Raw genomic sequence first — 18293 nt, 5'->3', positions numbered from 1 at the left:
ACTTTGCCTTCCACACCATACGGAAGCCGATGCTCATTGTTGCGCTGTCCTCGATGAGGACATATCATTACCCGTCTTGCCATCCAGCTCAGTAACAGTGCAGTACGGCTCAGATCTTGAAAGAAGGGCGTCGCGGGAATGCGCCTTAAGAGCTTCAGCACGAGGAACTGCGGGGCCAGTGTGTTAGGTGGCGAGGTCGCGACTGACTTTCTAAACACAACCTGGAGGATTACATGTCTTGTATTGTTATTTGAGCTAATCCCTTCTAATGATTGGGTAAGAGTGGGGCGGAGTAGAGAGTAAGGGATAGGGCACACCCTGACCTTATCGTCAAGAAAGCTCAGATTGATTCCTGAGGTAATTAGCAGAATTAGCCAGATCTAATACCTTTTGGAGGGGCAAGTTGTAATTGAATGCTAATGATATTTCATAATTCAAGCAAGCTATGAAGAGTGGGGCTGGCAAGTTGGGGACCTCGATGCGCACTTGTCTTGTTGACATCCTAGGTCATGTGTACTCTCCTTTTCCTCCTGGTCATTCGCCTTGTCCTCATATCTATGTGCTTGTACAGCCCCGAGCCGCACTTTGCATAGTAAGCGCTCAAGAGGTCGCCACAGGAGGCATTAACAGCTTCCCATCACCCGCAGGACTGATCTCCACAACCTCGCCCGGCCTTTCCCAACACCCCAGTGATCCTGGAGCGCGAGCTGACGCAGAACAACGTACGCGCATGTTACCTGCTAATGTGGGAGAGTAATACATGACGAAACAACAAAAAGATAGGTAGGATTTCGAGGAAGAGATGTAAAGACGAGACAGCTTGATCATGCAGTCGACTTTCACGCCATCTGAGATCAACAATGCCCGTGGATACACTCACCTGAAGCACACACATCGCGAGCGCCACAAGGCCTGCAACTCCAACCCCCGCGCCGAGCTTTGAAGCCCCGCTCTTCGCGAGCTTGGGACTGTCGCACGCGAGACCAACAGCCTGGCCGCCAGTCTCGGCCATGAGCTGGTTGATGCAGATACCCCAGTCGTCGATTCCGCGGTCGTTCAACGCACACTGGACCCGACCACACCACGTGCGTGCCGTACCCCCCAACTGCTCGCAGCAGGGATACGTGTATGACGTGTTGTACGTTGTGCAGATGATGCCGCTGTACGCACCATCCCACTCCGGCCTCACGGGGTCAGCCGTGTACGGGGGAGGGTAAGATGAGCAGCGGGGGTCCTCGATGTCGACCATTGGTAGGAGGGGGGGTGTGGGCATCCAAGTGGCGGCGGGGGCGGGGGCGGTGGACATGATGATGAGTCGTTGGGCAGTTTGCAGCTGCGGGAACGCAAAGGTCTAGAGCCGGAGTATGAGATGATAAGAGTGATCAGGTTTAAGAGAACGCGAGAGACCAAATAGAGGGATGGTGGATGAGTAGAGGATGGTGGATGAGTAGAGGATGGTGGATGAGTAGATGAGTCCAGATCAGTCTCTCATCCGGAGCGGGACGGCGACTCTGGGCACCCCATCTCGATCCAGAAAGTCGGAGACGAACTCTCCGCCTGCGCAACCTGGCGCGTAGCTGCGCGTGAGGATTGAGAAGGTTTGAAGGTTTGAAGGTTTGAAGGGTTGCTTAAGGAGATGGATTGAATCTGCAAAGCAAAGACTGAATTGATTCTCCCACCAATCCCTTATCAACCCTAAACAACCTCCACTCACGCGTCAACTCTTTACCCACCATCCATCCGCCAAGACGCATCTCGCAGCACGGCCAAGACTGACGCTTTGGGGGTTCCGCACTCGGCACTGGCTCGGTATCGTTTGGGGGTTCAATCTTGCAACATAGCATTACTTTTCATCAATCGAGACCCCAGCTTGAGCGATTACAATCCGAAACTCAAACATATCAGCACCTTCCCCAACACCACTCACCTAGACAGCAGCCAGGACGCCGAACAGAAGCAGCACGCCCGCCGCGAGCGTCACACGCGCACGCCGAGCCGACGACTTGGCCGCGGCCGCATCCTTGCTCGACACGCCTTGCGGGGTGCACGTCTGGCCGAGGTGGGACCCGTGCTTAGCGGCGCCAAGCTCGCCGTCGAGGAGGTTCATACACGAGACCCAGTTGCTGAGCGTGCTGTTGACAAGACACTGGGTGCGGCCGCAGTAGGTGCGCGCCTCACCGCCGAGCCACTGGCAACACGGATACGTGAACGCCTGGTTGTACGACGTGCACACGATGGTGGTCGCTGCGTTGTACGTTTCGTTCCACATGGGTGGGGCCGACTCGGAGTTGACATCGGCGCCGGGGAAGGCAACACAGCGCGTGTCGTTCAAGCCCGTCATGCTGGGCAGCTCGGGCGGTTCAAGCCATTTGGGGGCGGGTGTTTGCGGCATGGTGAAAGAAGGGTGTTGGGTGCTCTTGGCATCGAGGAGTGGGACCTATATTGACTAGAGATCGGATCACGAAGAGGGGGCGACGTGTGCTCCGACATGAGGGCGACAGGCACTGCGATGGGCCCGTGCTTGCGTCCCGTGCCACTGAATCCGCCCAAAAGAGCCCTCGCTTCGGCTGGAGTGGGAGGCTCCCGAGTGGGGTTCGGAAGAGCACTGACGATGCATGGGGCTACAGCTTTGACAGACTACTTTCACCCGACACCACATCTTCTTCCTCAACTCGTGTCCCTCCATACGAAAGCGTAATGCCACCAACGCCTGAACTTTGAATCAATGCCCCCGATCCCCCGCTCGCCAGGGCCCTCAAGCGTCCCCCCCCCCCCCCCCCCCCCCCAATCGAGAGCTCAAAGTGCTGCTCACAGTTGGGGTTGACGCTTAGGGAGGACGGTCCATCGCAACGCTTCCTGACCCGGGATGCCTCCCACTACGTCATCTCATCCCCATTCCGCAAAGTCTAGGACCGCTCAGCAAGTACGCGCGGTCCATACATGGCCTGCAACTCGAAGGTCTTGAACGTGAGTCCGGCGGCAGCAGTGAAGATGAGTCTGGAGTCGGCGATGTACGCAACAAGATGCCAGAGCCCAGGCACGCGGTCGTTGAGCGGCCGAGCGGTCAACGATTTGGGCCACGGTTACCCAGTCTCGATCAGATGGTCTGAACCTACAATGCTCATCCCAAACAGCCTGGTCCCAGGTTAATGGCTCCTCCACCACTCGATGGTGATGGAGGGAAGTAGGTGCGAGAACAGCCTTTGGGAGGTTGGGAGGTTGTCGGTGGGGTCCGCGAGGTAGGGGTAGATCGACGACTCGACGAGCCATGGACTCGGGCTCTTGGGCGTCAGTGCTGACACCAACCCTGGGAAGGGAGACTTTGGCTCCAGCTGCACGTTTTATAGTTCGTCTAAATTGGGTAAGCCAGGGACGGGGCAACATCTCGCGGCCCACTCAGCCAACTGTTTGGCGCCGTTCGGAGATGCGTACGATGTCGTAGGTCTTCTCCTACACGAGCTGTTCAAGGGCAATGATCCCCGCTGGGCCAGTTCCAACCAATGACTGCCTCACGCGTAGTTCCGGGCAAGGCTAAGAGCAGGCGGCAGGATGGGGGAAGTCTGTAGCCATTTATGAGGGCTTCACCTGGACGCCTTGCTGATAACCCAATCTGCACAGTCCCCATCTGGGACGTAAGTCAACTCCTCTCGAGAACGGGCGGGCCGTCGCCCGGCCATGCCCGACCATCTTGAGCAAGTGGCCGCGCATGGCCGCCTCTACTCTACCTCAGTTATTTGTCTCGCGGCAGCCGGACTGATCAGGGATATGGCTGGGCGGGGGTTATCAATTACCCGAGATTGGGTTCTCGCTACAGATGTTCAAACACCAAACAGAATGCATGCAAGAGTCAGCAGTGGTATACATCTCATCGATCCCATCGTCGCGCACGACCCTTGGAATGTGTAGATCTAGTATGTGTAATATCAACCAGTACCGTGCACGCACAGACATCGTGGCGTAGGGATGTGTGTTTTAACGAGATACCTATGGATCTGGAAGAGTACTGGAGCTGCTGGGGCCTCTGGGGCTTACACGTTGCAAGCTTGCAAGACTGTCACAGCATTCGCTTGCATGTCGCACAGCTGGTGTACAGCCCGCCTTTGCATCCAGTTCGTAGCATTCCGCGGAGCCACTTTGTTCCATACCTAATGTGACCTCCACCTGAGTGACCTCTCTCAGACACTTTCTCTCTCCCACTCTCTCAACGTTGCCATGATCGACCACACTGCTTATCCAGACATCATTGACGCCATATTCAGCTATGCGGACACCTCTGCACTCCTCGCGCTGCGCGGTGCCTCGTCTGGATTCTGCGACAGGGTGGATGTAGCGTTGGCCAAGCACCTTGTTTTGCGGGAAGACCGGGTCTCCCCTGCTGGCAGCAAGGGATGGCACCCCGCCTTCCTCCCGCTTGCATCAATAGCCCCACTCGACCGTATCCTCCCCCTCCTCTTGCGCATCCGATCCATCGTCGCCGACACGGTCAGCCTTGACATCGACGGGCGCCCCGACTTCCTAGCATACCCGCGCCTGGTCGCCCTAAAAGGTGCGTTCTCAGCTCTGCGTACACTCCGGCTACGCCCTGGATCGCGGGACGACGAGTCCATCGCTCTCTCCCTCGCTCCGGACACGGTGGTCGTGCGCACACCTTGGCCGCCGCACCCCTCTTCGGGCTTCCCGATTTCGGAGCCCGCTCCGCTCATCGCTTCCGCACGCCGGGTAGTGTACAACATCGACCCCAGCCAGCCGCTCTTTCCCTCGCTTCTGCATCGAGCTCTCACAACTCGCGATCTGGAGGAGCTCGTCATCGTCTTTCTCCCACCCGCGTCGCCGATTGTCGACGCCCGCGACCGTGCCCTCCTTCGCACCATCATAACGAAAGCGCTCGAGGCCGCAGACCCCGACCCCGACCTCGACGAGCGTGAACCAGTCCGCGTCACCCTCGTCAACATCGCCGAGGTGCCACCCGACTGCATCCCTGTCCCTTCATCTGAGTTTGACAACTACATCACCGTGGATGCGGACGGGGTCCTCGCTGCCGGCTTCGGCATCACGCTTCCTCCGCTTGACTTTCTTAGCTGGAAACGCGCTGAGCCCAACCACTTGCACCCCCTCGAACGCTATGTGCGCGCTACTCTGGGGCATGATCTGGGCACGGACGTTTACGACCGCATCCGCTTCATCAGCATGGATGAGTATCAATCCAAAGTAGGTCGTGAGGTGTTTGACAGGGAGGTAGAATGGAGGTGGCGGTGACTGAGCACCGCTCTGGTCAGTGTTGGAGGTCAGCTGTGGTAGCTTGGGGTACCGTGACTTTGCCTTGATATACATTCCTCATATCCATCCTTCATCGTTCACAGGATTTGCCACCCGTCACTCCATCTCCCACACCATGAGCACCTCCAGCCTGCCTAAGTACCAGGCCACCTCTAGCTCAACGGTACGTCTCAAATCTGGGTCTATTACCGCAAGAGCTGATCTCTAGGCGTTCTCCGTCGAGCTGCACTATGACAGTTACCCCCATATAGTGGAGAACATCATCTCTCATCTTCCACGCACGACACTTATTCCTCTGCGCCTCTCTTGCCGAGGGATACGTGACCGTGTCGATAGTGTACTTAGTAGGGGCGTCAGCGCCTGGCCCGCCCCCCCGGATCGACTTTCCATCGGTGACATCGACGGAGAACGTCTGCCTGCCCTCTTTCCCCTCTGCGGCCTCCCCACGCTCCCCCAGCCTCACATCTTGGACAACCCGAACGTACACTTCCCTTGCGGTAAACGCGAGCAAATCCAGGCGGCGAACCGTGCCCTGATGCGAGTCGCCGCGGCTGTTCGCTGTCTGCGACTCAGCACCGATGAGCTCTGGTGCCGTCTGCTTGTTCCGTTCCTGCGGCAGGTGCCGCCACTCGACGTTCTTCAAGTCTCCCACATTACGGTACAGGTTCTCTGGCAGCCACAAGCAATTCCCTCCGACACTGTCGTTCTCGGAACAGTGGGCGGTAATGTATTCAACAAGCATGTCCCGTTCCGTGATCCAGGAGTCCGCTACACTCCAAACCTCCGCAAGGTCGTCTTCAACTGTGACGCCGAAACGGTGCTTCACTTTGACCGGGTCCTTGAACCACTTTATCCAAGCCGCGAGAACGAACTCATCCGCGACTGTCAGGCAGTCCGTATGATGGTCCAACTGGCGCATCCAGTTCAGTTTGTCCTCATCTTTCATCCAGTACCCGAAATCGCCCGTAATCGGCTGCGCGCAATCGTCTGCAAAGCGTTGTATCTCGCCATTATTCACGACGTACGCGTGCTCTTCGTCAACACCGTTGTGCTCCCTTCCTCAATGTTCCCGTTCAAGCCATCTGATCCGGTTTTGGGAGTTGACAGCGTGTCCTCATTCCCCGAGGAAGCCAGGCGCGTCGGCTCGGCGCCCCAGAGTCTGCAGACATTTGCCCAAACTTGCGCCATCGAAAGCGACCGCATCACGTTTTGCACAATGGACGAGTACCGCGAGCGGGTTGGTAAGATGCGCTTCGAGGAGGAAACCTATGCCGACAGCAACCTAAGTCTCCAGCGGAACAAGTATCAAAAACTGTGGGAGAAGGCCAGGAGGAACCGGAGAGACACCTTTGAAGACGAGGGGGAAAGTCAGATTCGTAACGGAGTCTCTGGGCTGGGGTTCTCAGGACTTTTGGCGGCGCCAGCTCCTGCGCAGGCGAACCCAGCACCTACGCAGACGAATCCGACATCTGCGTTCGGGAACCGACGGATGTGGGGAACGCTTCGCTTTCGGTTCCCAGGACTTTCGGCGGCAGCCCCCGCAGCTGTGCAGGCGGCGCCAGCACCTCTACCGGCGGCGCCAGCCCCTCTACCGGCGGCGCCAGCTCCTGCGCAGGCGAACCCAGCACCTACGCAGACGAATCCGACATCTGCGGTGGGGAACCGCCGCCCCGTTCCCGTTCCGGCGAATGCGGCAGCTTCATCTTTGGACTCGACATCTCAACGGCGATGGGGAACGCTTCGCTTTCGGTCCGCTTTTCTCGAGAACATAGCGCATGGGCCAGGGAACGCGCATGGGAACATAGCACATGGGCCAGGGAACGCCGTTCCAGGCTGTTCCCTTGAACCTCCCAGCTATTCACGCGCCCTTGAACCTCCCAGCTATACACGCGCCCTTGAACCTCCCAGCTATTCACACGGACCAGCGACGTCAGTTTCTGGATCCTTGAAAATGCGCCTGCGCCGACGAACACGGTACCTGCCCCAGCGAGCGTGACACAGCCATCCCCGCAGTTATCTTCGGCGGCCGTGATGGCGTCTGTGAATCTGGACCAGGCCCTTGTGCAAGCACTGGCGTCTTTGGTGCAATCGCAATCGACGGCACGAGAGGCTAGAGGCAACAAGGGTAGCAGCGGTAGTAGGGATGATGAGCAGCAGTAGCCCCGAGTAACTGTGTAAGTATGTAGGGGTTGTATCATGCTTGAGACCCATGTATCCGTGTAAAGGCGAAGAAGCTTGCGCAGGCTGCTCTGCATGCTCTGCCAGATATTACCAAGTGACTGATCGACCGACTTGCCACCAGGATTTTGAGCCTCTTGACTGATGGGCAACCATCAGCCGATAGCGGCTATATCCGCCGCACAACTTACTCTTTACAATCATCCACTCTCTCAATAAACATGATCAAGATCGACCGTCTGACATCAACCACCTCTCCGGCATTCACACAGGCTGCAAGAGTCGTCCACGACGCCTTTGAGCCCGGCTACATTGCGCAGGCAATCAGCCCGCGGGGCGAGCACCCCAACTTTCATTCGACGCGGTACACCAACATCCTCCGCCATGGGGTTCTAGACCTTGAGGCGTACACGGCAACTACCGAGGAGGGGGTGGTGCAGGCCATTATGATCGTCGCGCCGCCAGGGACGCCGGACCTTACGTGAGTGAGGGTTGTCGACGGCGCAGATCTGGAGGAGGAAGAGGGGCGTGGATGGAGTCGTCAGATCTGGAGGAGGAAGAGGGGTGGGGGAGTGTCGCAACCCAGCCGATTCAACCGACAGCCACTAACGCACAGACCAAACCAGGAGACGGAGGCGACGCGAGGTTTCCGCGCGTCGCTCCCATCCGCCATCCGAGAAGCGCATGATGCAATGCACGCGTCCGAGCACGATCTACAGCAGCGCTCATTCCCCGACAACAGTGACCAGTACTTTATCGCGTTCCTCGCGACCTCGCCCAAGGCGCAGGGCCGCGGACTGGGTAAGGCTCTGCTTGCGCAACTGCGGCAGCGTGCGACGACCGAGGGACGGATCGTGACGCTGCTCACGCAGACCCAGGAGAATGTGTGTGCGGGAGATCTCATCTGACCTGCCCATGCTCACGCCAGGTTGTGTTCTATGAGAAACTCGGGTTTGTGGTCAAGGATACAGTGTCTGGACCTGTCCGCGGTACCATGATTCAGTACTGGTCTTTGATGTGGACGCCGCCTGTCAAGTAGGTTGTATCAAAGCTAGAGTTTAGATTGAAGAATCACTTGTTGCCCACTTTGTACCTTGCCTTGACAATCCCCAAGCGTTTCACACAGTGCCTCTGACGTCATTGCGATCGACCAACGACCCAACTCCCCCCGATGTGACAACAACCGACTCTCACTTTCTCATCAACTCATCACTCATCTACTCCCCTCTCATTGACTACATAACTTCATCAACTCATCTACCCCCCTCCCACTGATTACATCCATTCACCATGTCCGACTACGAAGAGGTTGACGCCCCCGTCAAAATGCAGAAGCTCTTAGCAATCCCAAAGTACCCCGACCAGGTCATCCTCCCGCGGCCGCCGATCCCGCCGCCGCCCATGAGTCACAAAACTCTTCGTCAAGTGTGCGACAAACTCCTCACTGTTGAACCATTTAGCGTCACAAAGAGCCCAGCCGTGTGTCCCGTCGGTGCTGGTCCGAATGAACTCTACACCGTCAAGCCATACTGGTGGAACGAAGGAGGGAAGTGGGTCCGCAAGGACGGGCACAAGAACCCTGGTGAGTCTCTTTTCCATCCATACTTTCTGCCAACTGACACGGTGCCAGACTCCAAACTCCCCCAGGCGCAAAATCAGTTACACGAGGCCTCAAGGGCGATCCAGGCGCTCGCGTTCGGCGCAACTTGCCTCCCTCAAGCCGAAGCGTACACCGCCAAGGCCAACCAGCTGCTTCAAGTCTTCTTCCTTGACCCGGCCACCAGAATGGTCCCAGAGGTCAACTACTCGCAGTGTATCCCCGGCCAGGGCGGAGACAAGGCGTTTGCCATTGCACTCCGATACATCGTCCTCGTCGACCAGGCACTCAGTGTGCTCCAGATGCCAAACGAGATCGCCGACGGTATGCGCCAGTGGCTCACCGCCCAGGCCAAGTGGATGGCCGAGGGCGAGCAGGGCAAGAGCGCCCGTGAGAGCGCCAATAACATCACCCTGTGGTACCACGCCATTGTCAGTATACGAAAACTCTACCCTCTAACCCCAGTACGCCTCCCACCTCTCCATCATCGACCCCGGTAACGCTGCGGCCTACGTCCAACAGACGCTTGCGGCCGAACACAAGGACCCCGCAAAATTCTTCGCCCCAGAACTCGAGCGTACCCGCAGGCGACACTACACTCTCTTCTCCCTTGAAGCTGTGTTCTTGATTGCTGCAGCGGCTGGTGTCCCCGACGCCGGCGTTCAGCAATGGCTCGCAACACTAGTTGCGTTTGCCAAGACGGTGACGTGCGGCCAAATCGAGGTCGACATTGATGCCGACCAGCGCTTCAATGCCAAGGTCGCGTACTTTGACCGCCAGCTGTTGCGTTGGGGAGGCCAGCCTGTTCCGGAGTGTGACCCCGACGGGTCAGGTTGGATCGGCGGCTGGAACCAGCGCTCCAAGCTGGTGTGGCAGATGGTGTAGAAAGCTGGCAGCGGAGGGGGATATAGATCTGGACACACGATTGCATACCCATGATGAACTGAGCAGTTGGGATGGAGCGCGTGTGACTCCAATGGCGTGCATCACCCCATCAATGCATGTGCAACTCACACATGGAGGAGATTCCGAGCTGCTGATAGTCAGCTAGTCAGTACCCGCGTCTTGTTTATCAGCAAGCTGCAGTCGTTCCCACTGCTGTTTGAATGGTGACACAGCAAGATGCCAGATGCCGCAGAAATACAATGAGATTACTAAGATTCCTAAATTGGTCGGGCCGGGAAATAGCCGAAACCCGTCACCTCATCTCGGTCTCCTCCGTCACCTTGCCACTTAATCTCCCACACCACACTTGAACACTCTCTCCATCAACATCCAAACAACAATGCCGCGCGAACTCGTCATTGAGAAGATTCCTGGCAAGCCGGGCCAGGTATACTACCCGTGAGTCGGACTCGGCACTGTTGGCCTGGAGCTGGTACAGTTGCTGGCTGCTGGCTCTCGCCGTCTTGAGAAGTCGCCGTGCACTCCATGCCCTCCCACACTCTCCTCCTACCCTGCTCACCCCAGGCTCAAGGTCAAGCAAGTCCCGATCCCCAAGCCCGGACCTGGCGAGGTGTTGGTTCAGTTCAAGGCCGCCGCCCTCAACCACCGCGACCTCTTCATCCGGCAACACCTTTACCCCGGTCTTGCATTCAACACAGCCCTCCTCGGCGACGGCTACGGAACCGTTCTCGAACAAGGTCCGAACTGTCAGCGTGGGCTGGTTGGAGCCAATGTCATCGCCGCCCCAATGCGGGGATGGGAGGACGACCCACAAGGCCCCCCTCCCACCGACAACTTTCACGTTGCTGGCGGCACCGAGCACTCGGACTCGGGCTGTGCTCGCGACTACGCCGTCTTCCCTGAATCCGAAGTTGAGCGCTCCCCAGCCCACCTGAATGCCATTGAGGCCGCTGCCCTCCCCCTCGCTGGCCTGACTGCTTGGCGCGCATTCGTGACTAAATCAGGAGCGGCCGACAAGGGCAAGAACATTCTCATTACGGGTATTGGTGGTGGTGTCGCCCTTCATGTCCTCCAGTTCGCCGTAGCTATGGGCGTTAACGCCTACGTCTCGTCGGGAAGCGACGAGAAGATTGCTCGCGCAATCACGCTCGGCGCAAAGGGCGGTATTAATTACAAAAAGGACGGATGGGAGAAAGAGCTCAAGAAGATGCTCCCCGCCAACAGACCTTATCTCGATGCGGTCATCGATGGCGCTGGTGGACCAATCGTTCAAAAGGCTGTGAGGCTGCTACGTACCGGCGGCGTCATCTCGCAGTATGGCATGACTGTCGGTCCAAAGATGGATTGGCTCATGACTGCCGTCCTCGCCAACGTCGAGCTCAAGGGCTCGACTATGGGGTCGCACAAGGAGTTCCGCGACATGCTTGCGTTTGTGGAGCAGCACAAGATCACCCCCATTATCAGTAAGAGCATCAACGGGCTCGATAACATGGCCGGCCTTGAGGAGCTGTTTTCCGACATGCGTGACGGAAAGAACTTTGGCAAGCTCGTCGTAGAGATTGACTCGCCCCGCGCCGGCTCGCCGTCCAAGCTCTGTGAGTAGCTGCTGGACCTGTAACTGATCCCTAGAGACCCCGAATGAGTTGATAGTCAACCATGCGCGGTACGAGTATGGAGATGGAGCAGACCGTACATGGATGCTCTCAGTCGTATGAATGTTGGGCACTTGCGCCAGAGTACACTTGAACCTCTCCACACATCCGCACACATCCGCGTCTACTGAATACATCTGAAGCTTCTAACTATATCCCCTACTTGGCCTCCCCCTCGACAGGCTCAAGAGCCACGAGCATGGCGCCCTCCTCGACAGCCTGGCCCTTTTCGGCGGTAACAGCGGCAATGACACCGTCACGCTCGGCACGGATGTTGATCTCCATCTTCATCGACTCGAGGACTGCGCACACCTGTCCCTCCGTGACCTTGTCTCCGGGCTTGACGCGAACGTCAATAACAGTCGCGGGCATGGGCGAGATGAGCGCGTCAGCCGCAGCCCCGTCCTCGCCCTCGGCCTCGACCTCGGCACCACGACGGCGGAGGGTGTGCGACCCCTCGGGAGTGAAGACGACAAGCTTGGGTCCGTGGGGAATGATGGTCGCCTCGGCGCGCGACTTGTCGAACTGAACAACGAGGTCGTTGGGACCAGTGCGCGTAGCACGAGCGTGCAGGCGCACGGCGTTGCCCTTGTCCTCGGCCTGGTGTGCGTCGGCGTGGTCACCAGCCACAACGCTCAGGTCGTAGCTTCCGTCGGGGTTCTGGCGAACGACAACCTCGCCCTCGTCAAAGTGGTACGTGTGCTCGCTCACGTCCGAGAAACGACGACCAGGGAGGGCAGCCCATGCGCCACTCCCCGGCTCGTGGTGCGCAATGCTGAGTGCCGCCTGGGCGAGAATCTCGGCGGGAACCACCTTGGGCGGGAAGAGCTCGTCGTGGTGCTGCTCGATAAAGTTGGTCTCGACGGGGCCGGCAACAAAAGTGGGGTGCGAGGCGACGGCGCGCAGGAACTCGACGTTGGTGCTAGGTCCGACGACCTGGTACTGGTCAAGAGCGGAACGGAGGAGGGCAAGCGCCTCGTTGCGGTCACGACCGTGGACGATAAGCTTGGCAATCATGGGGTCGTAGTAGGACGAGACGTCGTCACCCTCACGGAAGCCGGTGTCGAGGCGGTGAGGAGCGTCGCGGGGGGCAGCGGTGTGGATGAGTCGCCCAGCGTCGGGGAGGAAGTTTGCCTCGGGACGCTCGGCGTAGATGCGCGCCTCGAACGCGTGTCCGATGCAAGGGATGTCGTCCTGGGTCACGGGGAGAGGGTTGCCAGCGGCGACCGAGAGCTGCCACTTGACGAGGTCAACACCAGTGACCTCCTCGGTGACGGGGTGCTCGACCTGCAGACGCGTGTTCATCTCCATGAAGAAGAACTCGCCCGAGTCGGCGTCCATGATAAACTCGACAGTGCCGGCGCCGACGTAGTTGACGGCCTTTGCAGCAGCGACGGCCTTGTCAGCAAGATCCTTCTTGATTGCGGCCGAGATGCCTGGGGCAGGCGCCTCCTCGATGATCTCTACGTCGTCAGCTTGTGCCAGCCAGCCAAAAAAAAATTACTCACTCTGGTGACGACGCTGCACCGAGCAGTCACGCTCCCACAGGCTCACACAGTTGCCCTGCGAGTCGGCAAACACCTGCACCTCAACGTGACGGGGACGCTCGAGCCAGCGCTCCATCAGGACCTCGTCATTACCAAACGACTTGGCGGCCTCACGCTGGGCCGAGCGCAGCTCCTCGACAAAGTCCTCGATCTTGCGAACAACGCGCATACCCTTACCACCACCGCCGTGAGTCGGCTTGATGAGGAGGGGGAATCCGACCTCGCTAGCAGCCTTGACGAGCACGTCCTCGTCCTGGTTGGCGCCGTGGTAACCGGGAACGCATGGCACACCCGCGGCAATCATAATCTCCTTTGACTCGCGCTTGGAACCCATCGCGCGGATCGCCTCGGCAGGAGGACCGATAAACGCGATGCCAGCCTTGCCGACAGCCGCAGCAAACTCGGGCGACTCGGACAGGAAGCCGTAACCGGGGTGAATGCCGTCGGCGCCCGTCGCCGCCGCCACGGCAAGCAGCTTGTCGGCAACGAGGTACGACTCGGCAGCGGGAGCAGGGCCGATGTGGTATGCCTCGTCGGCCATCTCGACGTGCAGGCAGTCCTTGTCGGCGTCAGAGTAGACGGCAACCGTCTTGACACCGAGCTGGCGCGCCGTCTTGATCACACGGCAGGCGATCTCACCACTTTGCGTCAGCGCGGCTTCCAGAACGCGAAGGCAGGCACGGCGGAGAGAACATCCGCACCATCACGCTCGAGGCTCGAGCATGCCCAGTTGCAGGGCTTGTACATCAAGCGCCGCATCACAACCCTCCTCCTCTACTCACCGGTTAGCAATGAGGACCTTGTTGAGCTTCTTTGCGTCGGTGCGGGGCTCGAAGCCCTGTGCGTTGGGCGAGAGCGTCGACGGCTGCGCCGTCGCCGTCGCCATCTGGCGCTTGGCGAACGACGTCACTGGCACGACGCGCGAGGTGGAAGCGGCGGTCAGCGCGCGAGCGGGCGCGGCGCGAGCCACGGGCTTGGGAAGGCGAGTACGCGCGATACGGCGCAACATGGTCGATGATGTGGGGGGGAGAGTAAGAGTGACAGACTTTTGCTAGTATTTGTCTTTACTAGGTCTTTGCGAGAGGCGGGCTCAAGTGGATGACCCGAGAAGACTACGCGTGGTAGACCCGGTATCACCTGCCAGGCTCAACTAGAGTAAGTTAACTAACTCCGGAACAGTCGCACCGAGCGGCCGGAACATATGTAACATAGCCGATGCCTAAACTTGCCTCAGCCCTTAACATTGCGGGGGCCCTTGGGCGGGGTCTCATTAGGACTCGAAACTGTACACTCGGCAAACTGCTCTGCCCACCATACTCGCTTCGCTTCGGCGTACTGGTCCACCATACACTCCGCCCTGTTCCGCGGCCCTGCAACGGACATGCACGGCCAACGCAAAGCGCCTCGCCGACCATGAGATGCATGAGATTCCACGCACCACGGCTCAGCTTTTAGTCACGTGCAACTTGCTCCACGTGGACTTTGGATCAACACGTCGACGTCAAGGTGGAGGCAATGACCACTCTCTGACGTCACCCCCTTTTTGATATGACCAGTGCGGGATCCTCTTAACTTGTTGTTACAAGCGCGCCAACTTGTCTCACTCCACTTCAACTCGTCTCACTCCACTACTCCAACACAATGACCGAGATCAGACCCGCTGACGCCCCCGCTGCCGCCGCGCCGCCTGCCTACGAGGAACCTGCTCAGCCGATCCAGTCCTCGCCAGAAGCCACTCGCGTGCGACAGCGCCATACCGAGGCATCTGCCGTCCCAGATGGCGACAAGGCCATCACAGGCCGTGCGACAGGTACTGTGGCCCAAAGCGCTGGACGGCAGGTGCGCGGTGTCGCGAGTCTGGCAGCCGACGCTGTGGCTAGCGGCGCTTGGGCGTACCCTCTCCGTGGCGCGCTTTACATCCTCACCCGTGAGTGGTGCGAGCTCAGCTCTGCTCGGCTGTGCCACACTGACGCCAGATCCCACCCTCATTGGCCCCGTCCTCCCTCTTCTACTCCGAGCGCTGCTCATGTCGGCCGGCGTCGTCGCCGCATGCTTCTTCTTCCTCTACCTCCCTCAAGTCGCGTGGCTCGCCTTCTTCACCGGACCACTCGGTATGTTCTCAATGTCCAAGTCCAAGTCCAAGTCATCAATGTCGTCGAAACTAGGTACAGCGCAGTCGTGATCACTTACCTGTGCATATACTATACCGTCCCATGACTTGAGTCACCCAAGCCGCTAACCTCAGCGTTCATGGGCGCCGTGCCTCTGGTCCTCGGCGAGGCGTACATCATCCTCATGTTCCTCGGAAAGAGTTTCCTCCTTGGTCAGCTCAACGTCGACCTCTTCGACGCTGTCTTGGTACAGAAGGGCAACGCGGCCCTCGTCCAGCAGCAGCGCCCAGTCACGACCAAGAGCTCTGGTGCGCGCCAGCTCGGCAAACTCCTCTCTCGCCCCCTCTCCAAACTCAGCACCGACAACCTCATCCGCTATCTCCTCACTCTCCCGCTCAATTTCATCCCCCTCATAGGTCCCGTCTTCTTCCTCGGCTACAACGGTTACAAGTCGGGTCCTTCGGCTCACGCCCGCTACTTCCAGCTCAAGGGATGGGACAAGAGCCGCCGTGCCAACTTTATCGACCGCCGTCGCGGTGCTTACACTGCGTTTGGCATGGTTTCCCTGCTTTTCAACATGGTGCCAGTCGTCGGCGTCATCCTCGGCCTCTCCAGCACTGTCGGCGCTGCACTTTGGGCTTCTGAGCTGGAGGGCAGCGCGCCTACTCAGGACGAAGTCGTCGTCAGCATCCCTGCGCGGTAAGCCGCCAGCACCCTTCCAGACTATCCCACGCCCCTAGTATTACATGAGATGAATACAACGATGACTATATGATGAAACTCTATTGCAGCAAAACATCACTCACAAGCCCCAGCACGTCCGCCCACCACCCCTCAACCGCGCCGTTGACGTCGTAGGCAAGCGAGAGCGTAAGCTTTCCACCCGCGACATATGCGTGCACGCCAACCTCGCCAGGCGGCATCCGCGCGCCGACCAACACGCTGTCCACGTCGGAAGAGTACGTTGGCTCAGACACGGTGAGCGTAAGTAGACAGCGCGGAGCAGCGGGTGGTGCAGGCGCGTCGGGGTCGAGCACGCCTAGCGGAACGGGAGCTGCACGGTGAGGGATCACGATACCGAGTCCCAGACCAGGGTTATTAGCCGCGACTCGTGCGTCCTCGACCCGCGCGGCACAAAGCGCTCTCCGTGCCGCCAGCGCTGTGGCACCACGCAATCGCGCGACATGTAGACAACTCTTGTGCTCTCGGCCGAGTTGGCTGAGTCGGCTGAGTTTTCGGTCAAGTGCGGAAGCGCGATACCACACCAGTCCAGCGACATCTGCGGCGAGAGACGAGACACCTGGCGCGAGAGACGAGATGACAACCGGCACTGCGACAGACGCCAAGCACGTCTCCGATCCCTCAAGGTCATGGTTGAGCGCTATGGAACTGGGTCAGCCCATTCTACTAAAAACGTACATTGGTAACCGTGGATCCTGCGTCCTTCTCGCCCATGCAACTGCACATAGTGCAGTCACCACAGCGCGGAGACTGACCCCTCGCTCGATACACCGGTGTAACACTCTCTCACTCTGTTCGACCGAGTATGTACGAGTAGGAACCGCCACGCGCGCCGCCTGTGTCCGCGGAAACGTGTGGCTTTGTACTTGGGCCCGAAGAGCTGCTGTCACTCCCACAGCCTTTTGGAGAGAGGTGAGGGTGAATCGGTTTTCCAAAGCAGGCGGGAGGGGCCGGGTACGCGCAACTTCATCCTGGATCATGATTTGTAGTTGTGTCGCCGGAATAGAAAAAAGGCCCAACACCTCGTCCAGTAGTCGATGGACCGCGGTCGCGTCGGCGACATGCCCCGCCACCGAAATAAGGATCTCACACCCTCGTTGTGTTGGAACCCCTGCCCCATTCTCGGCAGGTAGTCCACGTACCGAGAGGTGCGACGGTGAATCGGACGCAAGTACCCTTCGCCCATTCAATTGCGCGTCGAGCAAGTTCGCATTGTGGACGGTGAGACGCCCGTCAGCGGCCGCAAGCGCCGCGCACACACTTTCCGGACGCGTGTAGAGGATATGTGAAGCGACGACGCACGAGGCGAGCAGCGGGTGTCGGAGGAGTACCAGCGCCCATGCCATACACGCTTGTGTATGCGGGACGGACGTGTTGGCGTGGGCGTACCTTTGGTCAGATAAAATTATCCCAAGGACTGAGAGTAACATGTCACTCACAAATCACCAGTCCCATCACGGGACACAACGTACGCCGCGACCTCGGCGTCGCCCATTGCGCGCCTCAACGTTCCGGGACGACTTGGTTCCGCTCGGCTCACCCCTACAAGTGCAGCCACGCCATCGCCCTGGTCCGGGGCAGCGGCTGGCGGTGACGCGCTCTTGGGCGATAACGGTGGGGTGGGCAGCATCAGTGGTGAGTAGAAAGAAGAAGAACACAACAACTGCATGGTCGTTGAAGGTACGGATGAGGCATATGAAACGCAGAGGGGAATGTCAGGCAGACGCGACTGCGGGTGCTTTACCTCGACAACAGGGATTTTCGCATCTAGAACAAAGTGATCCAGTGTTCTATGAAATAAGCTTCTGCCGTCCTGCACAGGGCAAACTGCGTGCTGCGTGCCTTGAAGCGGCAATTGGCTCTGGCCCAAGGCGGTCGAGCTAACCAACTCGTACGAGTTGTCGTCACAGACTACCCGCCATCCCAGCCCTCTCTACACACTAGAAACGGAAAAAAATCACGGGCGAAGTGGCGGAGTGGTTAACGCGATTGACTAGAACGTGCCAGTGTGCAGGTCATCAATTTCCTTCGGGAGCGCCTGTTCGAATCAGGTCTTCGTCGATCTTTTGGTCCGGCAACGTGACAGCAGTGTTTTGGACCAGGACAGGAGGAGAGCCGGTTTGTGCATCCGCACTCTGACGCCGCCGACTTCAGCGTATCACGCGCGGTCGCTATCACCGACTCGAGGCCATCTACTGGCAAGCGACATGCCAAGCACGGGCGCACGGAGAAGCCACTGCTGTCATTCCATCCGACATGCCATCCCTTGATGAAATGCATTACA

At 58.8% G+C, this 18293-nt stretch overlaps 9 protein-coding genes across 9 annotated transcripts; 5 read left to right on the top strand and 4 right to left on the bottom strand.

Annotated features, from left to right (window-relative positions):
• Positions 1-839: 839 nt before the first annotated feature.
• CcaverHIS019_0411910 (uncharacterized protein) lies at positions 840-1306 on the bottom strand (the record flags this gene model as incomplete). Its single annotated transcript, XM_060601109.1, has 2 exons — positions 840-848; positions 881-1306. The coding sequence occupies 2 exons, from the start codon at positions 1304-1306 to the stop codon at positions 840-842; spliced, it is 435 nt and encodes a 144-aa protein (XP_060457636.1).
• A 621-nt stretch (positions 1307-1927) lies between these two features.
• Positions 1928-2392, bottom strand: CcaverHIS019_0411900 (uncharacterized protein; the record flags this gene model as incomplete). The annotated part of the gene is made up of 1 exon (XM_060601108.1): positions 1928-2392. One exon carries the CDS (start codon positions 2390-2392, stop codon positions 1928-1930), a length of 465 nt encoding a protein of 154 aa, XP_060457635.1.
• A 1820-nt stretch (positions 2393-4212) lies between these two features.
• On the top strand, positions 4213-7437 carry CcaverHIS019_0411890 (uncharacterized protein; the record flags this gene model as incomplete). The annotated part of the gene is made up of 3 exons (XM_060601107.1): positions 4213-5208; positions 5735-7026; positions 7203-7437. The coding sequence occupies 3 exons, from the start codon at positions 4213-4215 to the stop codon at positions 7435-7437; spliced, it is 2523 nt and encodes an 840-aa protein (XP_060457634.1).
• A 239-nt stretch (positions 7438-7676) lies between these two features.
• On the top strand, positions 7677-8494 carry CcaverHIS019_0411880 (uncharacterized protein; the record flags this gene model as incomplete). Its single annotated transcript, XM_060601106.1, has 3 exons — positions 7677-7936; positions 8072-8339; positions 8384-8494. 3 exons carry the CDS (start codon positions 7677-7679, stop codon positions 8492-8494), a joined length of 639 nt encoding a protein of 212 aa, XP_060457633.1.
• A 251-nt stretch (positions 8495-8745) lies between these two features.
• CcaverHIS019_0411870 (uncharacterized protein) lies at positions 8746-9937 on the top strand (the record flags this gene model as incomplete). Its single annotated transcript, XM_060601105.1, has 3 exons — positions 8746-9037; positions 9086-9483; positions 9518-9937. 3 exons carry the CDS (start codon positions 8746-8748, stop codon positions 9935-9937), a joined length of 1110 nt encoding a protein of 369 aa, XP_060457632.1.
• Positions 9938-10337: 400 nt separating this feature from the next.
• CcaverHIS019_0411860 (uncharacterized protein) lies at positions 10338-11561 on the top strand (the record flags this gene model as incomplete). The annotated part of the gene is made up of 2 exons (XM_060601104.1): positions 10338-10396; positions 10523-11561. 2 exons carry the CDS (start codon positions 10338-10340, stop codon positions 11559-11561), a joined length of 1098 nt encoding a protein of 365 aa, XP_060457631.1.
• Positions 11562-11769: 208 nt separating this feature from the next.
• On the bottom strand, positions 11770-14166 carry CcaverHIS019_0411850 (uncharacterized protein; the record flags this gene model as incomplete). Its single annotated transcript, XM_060601103.1, has 3 exons — positions 11770-13073; positions 13119-13798; positions 13940-14166. The coding sequence occupies 3 exons, from the start codon at positions 14164-14166 to the stop codon at positions 11770-11772; spliced, it is 2211 nt and encodes a 736-aa protein (XP_060457630.1).
• A 632-nt stretch (positions 14167-14798) lies between these two features.
• Positions 14799-15971, top strand: CcaverHIS019_0411840 (uncharacterized protein; the record flags this gene model as incomplete). Its single annotated transcript, XM_060601102.1, has 3 exons — positions 14799-15084; positions 15134-15268; positions 15403-15971. 3 exons carry the CDS (start codon positions 14799-14801, stop codon positions 15969-15971), a joined length of 990 nt encoding a protein of 329 aa, XP_060457629.1.
• Positions 15972-16050: 79 nt separating this feature from the next.
• Positions 16051-17639, bottom strand: CcaverHIS019_0411830 (uncharacterized protein; the record flags this gene model as incomplete). Its single annotated transcript, XM_060601101.1, has 3 exons — positions 16051-16657; positions 17312-17398; positions 17449-17639. The coding sequence occupies 3 exons, from the start codon at positions 17637-17639 to the stop codon at positions 16051-16053; spliced, it is 885 nt and encodes a 294-aa protein (XP_060457628.1).
• Between the last annotated feature and the right edge of the window lie 654 nt (positions 17640-18293).

The sequence above is a fragment of the Cutaneotrichosporon cavernicola genome, assembly GCF_030864355.1.
Source record: "Cutaneotrichosporon cavernicola HIS019 DNA, chromosome: 4".
In the NCBI taxonomy this organism is placed as follows: domain Eukaryota; kingdom Fungi; phylum Basidiomycota; class Tremellomycetes; order Trichosporonales; family Trichosporonaceae; genus Cutaneotrichosporon; species Cutaneotrichosporon cavernicola.
The sequence above is the reverse complement of the archived record's forward strand: the minus strand, read 5'-3'. Positions and strand labels throughout refer to the sequence as shown.